Here is a 12500-nt window from a genome sequence, read left to right as displayed (position 1 = left end):
CTGTCAAACAACTGCATGATCATTATAATTTAATTATCTGGAAGTCACAAAATGCTAACAAGCTAACAAACTTCCATACAAGAGAGGAGTCCTGTTAGCATTTTTAGACTTCAACAAAAAACCTTTTTATTGATCTTGCTGCTGTTTGACAACCGTGAAAAGGTAACGACAAATTATTTACACCATATACATTTCACATCAATTATTGGAACACAGAAAAACCAACCACAGAAAATGTTGATGAATTGTTTTGCCCATACAAATTGAATAGGGTTGTGCACTTTTGCCGCGTCATTGCCACTCTTATCTATAGCTCGCTACTAGCCTAAGTAGCTAGCTACTAGCTAGTAAGCTAACTTCTCTGCTAAATTCAAGCAGTTACAGTTGATGTTCTTGAGGTTGCTAAATAATTTGATAACTGTTAGGTCTATCTGAAGTCCTCACTTATGTGTTGGAGTAATGCTAGTTTTAATAGCCTATATTCCAATCATCCGGGTAGAGTTTCCCACCCTGCAAGTTCAAAATGGCCGCCGTGGGAATAGGGTCAATAGAACAAAATAGAAGAGATTAGAATAGAGCTGAGTGAAACCATCTATCGTTGCAGACGAATGTGATTCGACATCAGGTCTTGCTTTCTCAAACAGTGACTGATAGCTACTACATCCCTCCAGATATATATCACATACACACACACACAACAGGCTGCTAGAGGCCTATAAATAAATGATATGGAGGATAGACAGTGGCAACACACACACACACACACACACACACACACACACACACGCACACAATAAGATAAAAGCTAGGGGGATAGCTGGGAGACTGACTGTGACATATTATATGCTAGCTAAGCCTGTTCAATAATCCACACTAGATATCACAGCTAGCCTACACCACATTTATCTATAGGACCTGCAGCTACTGTGTGTGTGTGTGTGTGTGTGTGTGTGTGTGTGTGTGTGTGTGTGTGTGCGTGTGTGAGTGTGTTTTGGTGGCGTCTACCCTGCATTAAATTAATCCATATTTATCTATAGGCGGTTTGCAGCCAATACGTGTGTGTGTGTGTGTGTGTGTGTGTGTGTGTGTGTGTGTGTGTACTCATGCATGCTTGCATTTGCATGTGTGTGTGCAGTGTGCATCAGTTTTGTTAAAACTGTGTATTCATGAGTGTAGGTGAGCCACCGGGCATGAGTGGAAACCCAGGAGAGATCTCTCCTCCTCTGACACCCCCATGACATGATATACCTTCCTCCTTCCTTTCTATTCCTTCTTATCCTCCCGCTCTTCCATCCTCTCTTCTTTTTTCCTCTCACCTCCTCACCTCTACTTTCCTCTCCCTTTTTCTACTCTTCTCTGCTCTCCTCTCCCTTCTTCTAGGCTGGTATCTTCAAAGCTTATTCCACACCGTACATATTACATATTTTTTTGGTATTTGTTTATTTCCTGTGTCTCTATTTGTTCTTCTACTTCTGCCACTAACGCTTCTATTTTGCCCACTTTGTCTTAATTCTGCACTCTATACCTTTTCATACTCTCATTCATGCATTTCTACCCAACAAGTTCTAGTGGTTGTGTATGTAAGATTGCCGTAAACAAAAGAGTATCTTTACTTCTACTGTTCTCAACATGTTGGAAGTGATTTCTCCATCTTCCTTTCCCTCCTTCCACCATCTGCTGCCAGAAACTCTTTCAGCTTTAGCTCCGTTTGCTCTGGAAGAACAGAACCTCTTCCTGTTTTGTGCCGTAAAGCGATCCAGCAGATTTCCCTCCAGATCCACCAGGTGGAGAAACTATGGAGGATGCAGAGTAGAGGCTGATAGAGGCTGACAGGCTGATCGCTGATGGACTCACTTGTTAACGATTATACTCTACAAAACTTGTATATGCTATGTGGAAACGATTTATTGATGTTAAAATGTAGCACCTAATATGAACCCTCTTTTGCTATATATTCTTATCCATAATCCGTTTGCTGTATCCTGCAACTATTTGTGCCTGCAACCGCCCAATTTCCCAACAAGGATCATTTAAGTTTCATCTTATCTCCTCTCTCGCTTGTCCTCTCTCTCCTCCTCCCCTCCTCTCACCCCCTCCCCCTCTCCTAATACCCCCAAACACAACATATTTTCTCCTCCTCAGTGATAAAATCCCTCTCGTCTCATGCGTACGCAGCGCTGTATGCTAATGCGCCGCCAAAAGAAGCTCAACTTTAATACAGCGAGAACTCTACCTGCATACCAAAAGAAATCTGCTTTGACAGCAATGTCCTGTGAAGATAGCTGGCGACTGGGTGAGAATGCAATAACACAAAAAGGTTATTTGCCCTGCGAGGGTCCATCCGCACAAATATTATTGGGTCCTTTACCCTGCGTCAGCGTTTTTCTCTGTCTCATTAGGCCCAGACCTGGGCCTATGGCTGTGTGTGTGTGTGTGTGTGTGTGTGTGTGTGTGTGTGTGTGTGTGTGAATATGTGATAATACTAAACTCTGTGTGTGCGTCCTTTTAGTGTCAATGTCTCTGTATGGGTGCATATGTGATAATACCGAACTGTGTGTGTGTGTGTGTGTGTGAGAGAGAGAGAGAGAGAGAGAGAGAGAGAGAGAGAGAGAGAGAGAGAGAGAGTGTGAGTGTGTGTGTGTTTGTGTGTGTGTACACACAGGTACAAGCTCACTAGCCTGTGTCCTGTTAAAATAATGTCTCTGCAGTGCAATGTACTGCAATGAGGTACAACCATGCTCGATACATTACAATAGACAGAGATAATGAGAGAGCTACTGGTTGTGTGTGTGTGTGTGTGTGTGTGTGAGAGGAGAGAGAGAGAGAGAGAGAGAGAGAGAGAGAGAGAGAGAGAGAGAGAGCGAGAGAGAGTCAATGGCCTTGATGAACTCAAAAACTTGGCAGGGATTTTTCAGCCTTTGATAAACTTGACAGCTAATTGCCTTGAAAATCAAAACCATTGAAAAGTATAAAAACTAACACAGAAAAACGTATCAAAAGTATTTAAGTAAGTAATTTTGTCATTGCCATCCAGACAATCTGAATCTACTGATACAATGGCACAGTCTCCTTCTAGATTACAGACATATGGGGACATTGGGAAAGTTTTGAAAGCCCAGACTTTATTTTCCATCCATCCAAATGTGACTAGAAAGGAGGGAACTTTGGAAAGTTTTGAAAGCCCAAACTTCATCTCACATGTGCGGCCAAAGCCTGCGAGGAAAGTAGAAAACTCTGAACAATCTGAATGCCAAAACTTTATATTTAGATGTAAGTGAAGTCTGGAAGCACAGAAAATCTGAATCTTATAAGAAAAACACAACTTTATCATACAACTAAGGTCCGGAGAAACGTGAGCTCTTTTTCTAATTGTTGCAAAACGTTATTCCTACATTCAACCAAAGTCTACATTTAAATCTAGTTGGCAGCAAAGAAATTCTGAACGTTAAATATCACAACTTTCACTTTCACAAGTGTAGTGAAGTTTATTTTTAAAGTTTTAAATACCACAGCTTTATCACACACCCAAGGTTCAGAGGAAAGTGTTTGCGAATGCGGGAAGTTTATTCATCCATCCAACAAAAATCTACTCTGGTCGGAAGCAAAGAAACTCTCAATGTTTTATACAGAATACCACGGCTTTATCATGCAGCCAAGGTCAAGGAGAAAAGTGCGCTCTTCTTCTTCTTCTTCTTCTTCTTCGTCAAACTTTACTCATACATTCCACCAAAGTCTAGTCCGAGTCGAGTTGGAAGCAAAGAAATCCTCAGTTTTAAATATCACGGTTTTATCATACATCCGAGGCCCGGAGGAAAGCGAGCTCCTCTAAGTGTTTCCAATGCGAAAACATTATTGCACGTCAGAATCGCAGTGCGGGCCGTTAGAGGGAGAGGGGAGGCAATTACGGCCGGCATTAGCTTGCTACTTAGTCTCTCTCCAGTACCCCTGGCTTTCAACGGCCAAGCGCTCCCAAAAGGCCAGCCTGACATTTTCAAGAGAAAAATGCCCTTCTGAGAGGCCCTGTCTAATTACCCTGGACACACACACATATATATATACACAGAGAGATGGGAAAACGCACACTCCCACATAGACACGCAACTGCAGGCAGGCGCCGGTGTGCAGATGCACACTCTCAAAGATACACACAAAATACAGAGACTCACGCTCACACATGAAACACACATAAATGCAGACGTCCACGCGTGCATGGGAATGGAAAAATGCATACAAGAATGTACGCATGTGCAGGCTATGTGCATGTGCATGAGGCAAACTTAAAGCAATATTCCACTTAGTTTTAACATGGGGGTTATTTGGCTCTTGACCGCCATGAAAACCAGAATATAATCTACTCACCAAGATCAGATGCAGCTGGGCGAGTTTGTAGCGTTCAGATTTTTACTTCCCATTCATTTGAATGAAAACTTACATTTAACTTATTGGTGAACAGATTCAACAACAGATCACGCTATTGTGATTTTTAGTTGATTGTGTTTTAGAACATAATTTCTCCGAATAGCATTTCTATTGATAGGAGAGAACATAGCGGAGGGATACCATTTAGAAGAGATAGTTCCTGTTTGGGAGACCGAATCTACTTTTGTTTTGAAATAGTAATTTTAGAGTAAACCAAGAATAGAAATGCAAAAATGACGACGGACCCAGGATGCTTTATTGTCTTAAAAGCAGGATCTGTTGTTGAATCTGTTCACCAACGTGTTAAATGTCAGTTTTCAGTCTATTTTCTTGCCTCATTCAAATGAATGAGAAGTAAAAATCTGAATGCTACAAACTCGTCCAGCTGCATCTGATCTTGGTGAGTAGTTTATATTCTGGTTTTCATGGTGGTAAAGAGCCAAATAACCCCCATGTGGAATATTGCTTTAACACACACTCATACAGACAAGCATCATGACCAGAACAAGTTTAGGGAGATGAGAGGAGAGAAGAGAAGGAAACAACAGCACTAAGTGAAACAGAAGCTGCTGAAGCGGAGCGACTCACTCTGCTGATGTTAGAGAATGAGAAACATATGGAGAGCTTTGTCCCAAAATGAGATATCCACCATTTGAATAAAATGACACCGACTCTTACAGAATGATTGATAGCACACAATTAAAACTAGGCATAGTACTCGTTAAAGGACGGTGGATAACTTGAGGCATTAATTGACAAGATGTTTTGAATAAAACAAACAAAAAGCTGGCAAAACAAAATAGCAGAGTATAAGAAAAAGGACAACTGGAAAGCAACAGTCCAGGAATATGAAGTCTAATTGTGTTTAAAGCAGATATGATTAAAAAAAAAGACATGTTTTGCATATTGTACTACCCTGTTTGTTATTAATTTAAGTGTGAACAAGAAGTGCAAAGAAGGGTTAGGGTGCATGAAGAAAAAAAAAAAAAAGACCTCTAATATTTTAAGAGTTTTTCAGACTTTTTAAGTCAGACACCCTGTACTGAATCTGCTGAGGTCCTACTTTCTGGTGAAGAAGGCATCATCTTTTTATAATATACCTGCAATAAAACTGGGCCCCAACCAGAGGATGAACAGGGGCCGTAATGGCCTTTCTGGCAGCCATATTGGAGGTCCTCAGCTCTTAGTAACAGTGGCTGTGAACGGCTAAATGCATGTCTAAACATACAGCTTGTTAGCTAGCTATCCATCTGGTCAGCTAACCATCACTGTCTTGTTGTTAACGCATCGTATCTAGCCACTAGCTAACGTATCTACAGTAGCAGCAGCTAGCGTTAGCATGTTCACATTAACATCAGTGTGGTTGCTGGCTAATTAGCTAGCTAACAGTTTGTTCAGGTTAACTGAGCTGACTCTTCTCAAGCTACAACTCAGAGTGTTTTGGAGTAGAGACTAGGGCTAAAGACAAGACAGTTTACTGTGTCACAGTAACCAAATCCACCTTATCACACTATTCACTTTTACTGAGAAGGTTACTGAATGGATCTCCAGCCACACCACAACAAGCTGCATCAGCTAGCTCTCTGTTTCTGGCCCGCTTGTTAGATTTACCCATCATCTGCTCACAGCCAGTTCCCCAGTGGACCTCCATGACGGCGCCAGATGTGGTTAATAGGAGATTTGTGATGCCTGCCGCTGCCAGACGCCACATGTAGGACAGAACCACAGAGGTTTGACTGAGGTTTGACTTACTGAAGCCGTTGAGGTCCTGGTTGGAGGTGGAGAAGGGGTCGTCTTTGTGCAGCGTGCTGACCTTGGTGGTGCTCTTATCGGCTGTGGTGACCGGACCCATCTCCCTCTGCTGGGTGGAGCTGCTGGCTGTCTCCTTCTGCTTCTTCGCCAGCTTCCTATAGTGGTGCACACACACACACACACACACACACACACATGCATACACAAACATGCGTGCACATACAGGTATACGCACACATAGACACACAGACAGGTATATTCACACGTACACACACACCGGTGCATAAATCCACATAGCACACACCGTCGTACAAGCACAATCACACATGTAAAAGCGTACATACACACACACACACACACACACACACAACACAAAACCAAAAACATCGTCAGAGAGGTGATTCATGGCCCAGCCAGCAGAATATAATTATTAAATCTCTTTTTTACATGCAGGAACGTAAACACAGACCAGACAAACGGGTCATATGAGGATGGAGACTGTTTTATGCATTGTTCAGTATCCAGAGACCAAAGAGGTTTCTATGATTAACACATTTATTAAATATAGACTAATCCAGTGTTCACAATACCTGCAGCCATACAACCGTGCTACTGGCCAATGGCGTTGTAATGACGGGACATTTATGGGAATGGAAAAACATTAATCCACATTTACGGATCCATCCCAGTTGTTTTTTTTTGTTGCTTTGTTGTTATTGCTGTTCCACAGTTGTCTTTTGTCTTTTTTATCATGATTTACAATGGACAGGGCAAATCTTTAAGTGTATATGGAAAAGTAAAGAGGTATTGTGTGTGTTATTTTTGGGAATAGCAAGTATGGGCAGAGTTAACTAGAAAGCAACATTGATATATCTGACTCTTGTTATTGCCAACAACTATTGCCTCTTGCAGATCTGTACACCGTAACTTGTTACCACTCTGATTTGTTTAGGATTGGGTTTTCATTCTTGCTGTGTTTGTGTTTCTGGGCTGTGTATCCCAAAGTCACTTTAGCAAGAGGACCCTCTAAATCCCTTCCAAAATACCGGTTTCATTTCCTTGAAATGGAGCAAAAAGATATTTTTTACTTCTGAAACATTATTCAAAGGCCCCACAGTGGTAGCCATTGTAAAAGTCTTTCTTCATGCAGCCATCCTGTATCATATGCTTATACATTAGAATCAAACCATAAAAAACTCTACTTTCTCCCAATCAACCCCTTACTGCTGCAGCTGAAATGAGGGTAATACTCGATTTTTCCAACCAATTTCTCTTGGGGATGGAGCACAAGTGCATCAGTGTGACTTCCAGTGAGTCCAACAGTAGAATAAGCTTCAATTCAGAGATCACCAACACATAGTGAAGAATATTCCTGAGACACTAGAATGATTTGTAGAAGAGTTTAGTGCTAGGAAGAGTTAGAAATCCAGCGCCAAAAAGGGAGAGGTAGATGGGAATTTTCTTTAGAGGAATTAGTGGAGAGGTGATGTGCTTCAGAGGGGAGAGAGTGACATCAGGTGCTTCAGTATAGTGGGACTTCTGCAGCGTCTGTATCTGTAGTGTGTAACTGCTGCTGGGACGTCCCTCGAGTGCGGTTGTATCCTTATCGTTTTGCTCGCTTTTCACATGTCACAACTCCCATCTGTCGGCCATTTTGCGATGGCTATTTTGAGCTCTACCTACAGTAGCAAACATTCAGTTTAATGTCCACTGAGACGCCAGATGGCAGAAGTGACAGCGAGCCATTACAACTGACACCAACTGCTGGATTCACCGGAGCTTGCAGAAGTTTATCCTTTAAAGGGACAATCCGCCGTGAAACTGAATCTCAGCGTCCTGTCCTGCTTGTAAAAGTCCAGAATGTTTCAACAGCTTTAGGCCGAACCGAATGTACTGGAAGCGATAATTGACATGGATCATTTTAAGCTCCTAATGTGATTGTGCTCCTATGGTACAATGCAGATTAGAAGTATTACTGTAGCACCTGCAATTCCACAGTCTGCCTCTTATACCAGTTACACTATATAGAGTTCATGTTTTATCCAAACATCTGAACAATTCTACTCTAATAAGTCATTTACCTGCTTAGTTTGCATGTTTTGTACAACTTTTATAAGTCATTCTGCCTTGATATAGGACAATGATCACTGCGGTTCCAGAAATCTCATGATAAACAGCCATTTTGGTCTTCTGACACTCCAAAATGAAACCAAGTTTGGAGAAAACATGTCAATATGGTTTGATGTGGCAGTTTTTGAAGTCTTTTTTAGTGAGCCACTGACAACAATGAGCACATTTGAAAAAGTGCTTCTGATCCTTCAAATAAATTTCTACCTTGAGAAAAACTGGTAAAATTTTCTATTTGACAGTCCTTTTTTGTTATCTACAAGAGTCAGAAAGTGTTACAGGAGGCAAACAATACCAGATACACCAGTACCACCGGTTACTGATAAAAGAATATAAATAGACACTTGTATACACAGTGAAATGGTTCTAAACCTGACAATGTTAGTGCCATGCTCGACCCATTGAGCTACAAAAGAAAAAACGCTGAAATTGCAGACAAAAGCTTTTCTCGGGACATATGAGAATAATATAACAGTGAATATGACACTGACTTCATTCAGGTCATTCAGGCTCGTATCACAGATTTAGGTTAGTACCACTATCTGAAAAACAAATTAAATTCCTAAAACAAAATTAAATTAAAAATACATTTTTCATTTACATTAATCTAAAAACATTTATGAAAGCCCCCCCAAAAAAAGTAAACATACTGTAAGTAAGTCAGCCTCTCACTCATCGTCAGCGGAGAGGCTTCAAAAAAAAAACTGACATCAAAGATCAAAGCCTCGGCTCTCCAGCTTCTCGCTTCGGGGGAGAAAGTTGTTCATGTTCACAAATATTGACTGAGATCTTGTTGATCAGAGGAATAACACATGAATTCGGTTTCATCAGGGATTCTCCTTTTATATATGACATGGATTTTCCCTCTAAAGATAACTTAAACACAGCTTGATCTACTTGTATGCCAGTGCAAATCAGACTATATTATCAGCGTATATTATATATACGCTCTGAAAGCTGGGGGTTCCTCTGAGGCCCACAGAGAGCCAATAAGCACACAGAGTTTCCTTCACTTTAAAGGGTTTCTCCATGATTACAACGGCTACCTACTTCTCTACATTCTGACCACAGTTTACTCCAATTAGTGCAAAGGCTGTGGAGCAATTTGAACCTTTAATATGTTTTATACAGCAGGTTGTTTCAACGAAGGAACTGGATTGGCTAAAGACAGTCCGACCACAGTGATAATTCCCATAAAGCACAAGAAACCATTCTTTATTGGTTGCTACATCAACTGCTATGGTAACCAGGGAGCTTGTTTGTGATCTTTCTTGTCTTTTCAAGTTATTTATTCTTCTGTATGCGCGCTACTTTGAAGAAAACGTTTCAGTTAATACATACTGTATGTTGCTCACCATGTTGTGAGAAGCGATGACACTTTTTTTCCTGGCTGCGTCTTGTAACCGTTGCATCACCATCATATCAATTATCACGCCAAACGGATATCTGAGATATGATTTCTACGCTTTCTTTCTTTACCGTTTTAATTCCTTTTCACAAACAACAGCTCTGCCTGACAAGTGCAAATTGGAGGAGAAGTTGACTCCAGCCATTCGAAGCTTCTCAGTTCTCTACAACTTTTAATTAAAAGGCTGCAGGAATAAACTTGTCAAAAACAAAGCTTGGAGAAAAGTTGCATTCGGCGTTGAGGTCGATGGTAAGCTCTGAAGTTATTTTTATTGAGTTTTTGATTGATGCTACCTAATTGCCATTTGCCAACTAACTACTGTTATGTTAAGCTATCAAAACCATGTCACGTTATGAAAGGCAAAACCAAAGCAGCAAAAATACTTTATTTGCCTCTTCAAAACTCTGCAGCTGCAGACCTACAGAGATGCAATCGGAGCCCACAACAGGTCAGAATCGAGAGACACATCAAACAAGTTGCACATGTTTTATAAATGAACAGAGACTACTAATATATATTTATATATATATATATCAGTGACACATCCTTTTAAAGAGCCAATATATCTTCTGTTGTGTGGTTTGAAAACCCGCCCACTGTTTGAGAAAGATACAGAAAACAAAATAGCATCCTCCAGAATCCACCAACACACTCCTCGAGTCACTTAAGGTGTCTAGTCTAGTCACGAAACGTGTGCGGTCGTGTGTGTGTGTGCTCATACATGGGCTGTGCATGTACATACAGTATATGAGTGCATGCAGGTGTGTGTGTTGTGTGTGTGCGTGTGAGCAACCACTTGCACTCTTTGTAGGCAGTGTAAGCATTGCATGTGTATGTGCACATTCAGTGTGTGCATGTTTGCTCCAGTGTCTGAGCGTACACGAGTCTGTGTTTTGGCATGTGTGTGCACATTGGCCAGTGTGTGTGTGTGTGTGTGTGTGTGTGTGTGGGCGTCTTTCAGAGTGACTTATCACGAAGCCGCCTAATACGCCTGTTGTTGATCCCTCCTGCACAGTCACTCCACCAGACAAGTTAGAAGAGTACAGACTTCCTTCAGACTGTTAATCATAACTACAGCGACAACTCAACAGTCTCACTGAGCAAATGGAGAAGCTTTCAGGAGCTGCTTATAGCTTGAATCACTACTGTATGGTATCAAGTGGTGATAGAAAGTAGCAAAATGGACATTTATTTATATGATAAAGTTGTGGATTATCTCTTTCAGTGACACATTTAAGTGACAATGGCATATGAGAGAAGAGTTATCATCCGTACTTGAATAGTAAGTACTGAATACTTAGCGATGCACATTAGGTAGCTTTTTCCTCAAAGTGGATAGATAGCATTCCGTAATGAAGTAAAAAAAGGAAAATAATAATAATATTGCAGAGTTGATGGAGGCTCTATGAAGTGGGTCTGAGATCAGATGTAAAAAGAGAGAAAAGCCAGTATTGACAAAGCTGTTTCAATGTAGAAACGAATGTGTGTGTGTGTGTGTGTGTGTTCATGCACGTTTTTGTGTGGCATGTGCACGTGCATGTATGTGTGTGCATGTTGAGTTTGTGTGTATGCCTATGCACGTTTGTGTAGTATGAGTGTGCATAACCGTTTGTGTGTTTGCTGTGTACACGTGTGCATCTGTGTGTGTGTGTGTGTGTGTGTGTGTGTGTGTGTGTGTGTGTCTGTGTGTAACACTGCACTTGTAGAGCCCTCTATGGGTCAGGAAGCAATAAGCAAGAGGTCAGATGCGGAGGCAACCTCTACTTTCATTCCTATTACCATTCCACTGGCTCACAGTATACTGGTAATAATGTGTGTGTGTGTGTGTGTGTGTGTGTGTGTGTGTGCCGCACACGTATATGAGTATGGTTGTTTGCTTGAGTGTGTGTATGTGTGTGTGTTTAAGTGTGTGTATGACTGAGAGGGATATACAATGGATATGGAATTAAAGCTGTATCAGTGTCTATTAGTGTGTGTGTGTGTGTGTGTGTGTGTGTGTGTGTGTGTGTGTGCGTGCGTGTGTGTGTGTGGGATTGGACGATGAGCTGTACATGCCCTTTAGTGCTTGTGCATTTAAGCCAAGAGAGAGAGAGAAAGAGATGGAAAATCACAGAGACGTTATAAAACCAAAGAGACAAAACAAAGCAGAGGAAGCCAGAGAGAATGAGAGAAAACAGGGGAACAAATCACAGAATGCAAAAGATTGATGAGGAAGAGAGAGGAAAGGAGGGGGGAAATAAAAACTATAAAACAGAGAGAGGGAGAGGAAAATGAGGGTGTCAGAATGAGAGAGAGTGCAAGACAGAAAAGGAGGAAGGGCCCGGCAAAGTTTCTCCCATAATCATTTTCCTTCCATCAGGCCCAGATTCAGCCCTCCTCCACCCTGCACCAATTTACAGGCGATGGAGCCTCAAAACCTCCTGTGTGATTGGGGGCTTAGAGTGGCCTATTCCTGGCTATCTGACTGCACTCTGACAGAAAGTGGGCAGGAGAAGAGGAGAGGAGGGGGAGGGGGAGGGGGAGGAGGAGAGCGAAGAAAGGCAAGCTAAATGGAAAGATGAAGAGACAGAGAGATGACGGCGAGGCACGAGGAAAGGTAAAGGGCGAGGAGAGAGAGAGAGAGAGACGAGGGGGGTGAAAGAAAGCAGAAGATGGAGAAATGCAGGTGACAGAGGAAAGTGCAGAGGGAGTAAAAGGGGGGAAAAGCAACAGAGAGGAGGGAAGTGAGTTGAGAGGAGAGGCCTCGTCGCCTTCTCTCCCTCTTTCCCCCGTCCTCCCCCTCTCCACCTCCCAG

General features: G+C 41.8%; 1 protein-coding gene across 9 annotated transcripts in view; it reads right to left on the bottom strand.

Moving 5' to 3' along the window:
* The window catches only part of ptprt (protein tyrosine phosphatase receptor type T), a 359275-nt gene that overhangs the window by 98187 nt on the left and 248588 nt on the right, over nt 1-12500 (bottom strand). For 5 of the 9 annotated variants that reach the window (XM_078283906.1, XM_078283907.1, XM_078283908.1 and 2 more), the window contains one exon: nt 6172-6326. In XM_078283906.1, coding sequence (XP_078140032.1) covers nt 6172-6326 — 155 coding nt within the window. Of the gene's footprint in view, nt 1-6030; nt 6038-6171; nt 6327-12500 lie in introns of all 9 variants that reach the window. The other 4 variants (XM_078283910.1, XM_078283914.1, XM_078283912.1 and 1 more) reach the window with 1 other exon arrangement.

Source organism: Centroberyx gerrardi, chromosome 5 (genome assembly GCF_048128805.1).
Source record: "Centroberyx gerrardi isolate f3 chromosome 5, fCenGer3.hap1.cur.20231027, whole genome shotgun sequence".
Lineage (NCBI taxonomy): Eukaryota > Metazoa > Chordata > Actinopteri > Beryciformes > Berycidae > Centroberyx > Centroberyx gerrardi.
Note: the sequence above shows the minus strand (reverse complement) of the source record. Positions and strands in the feature narration are given on the sequence as shown.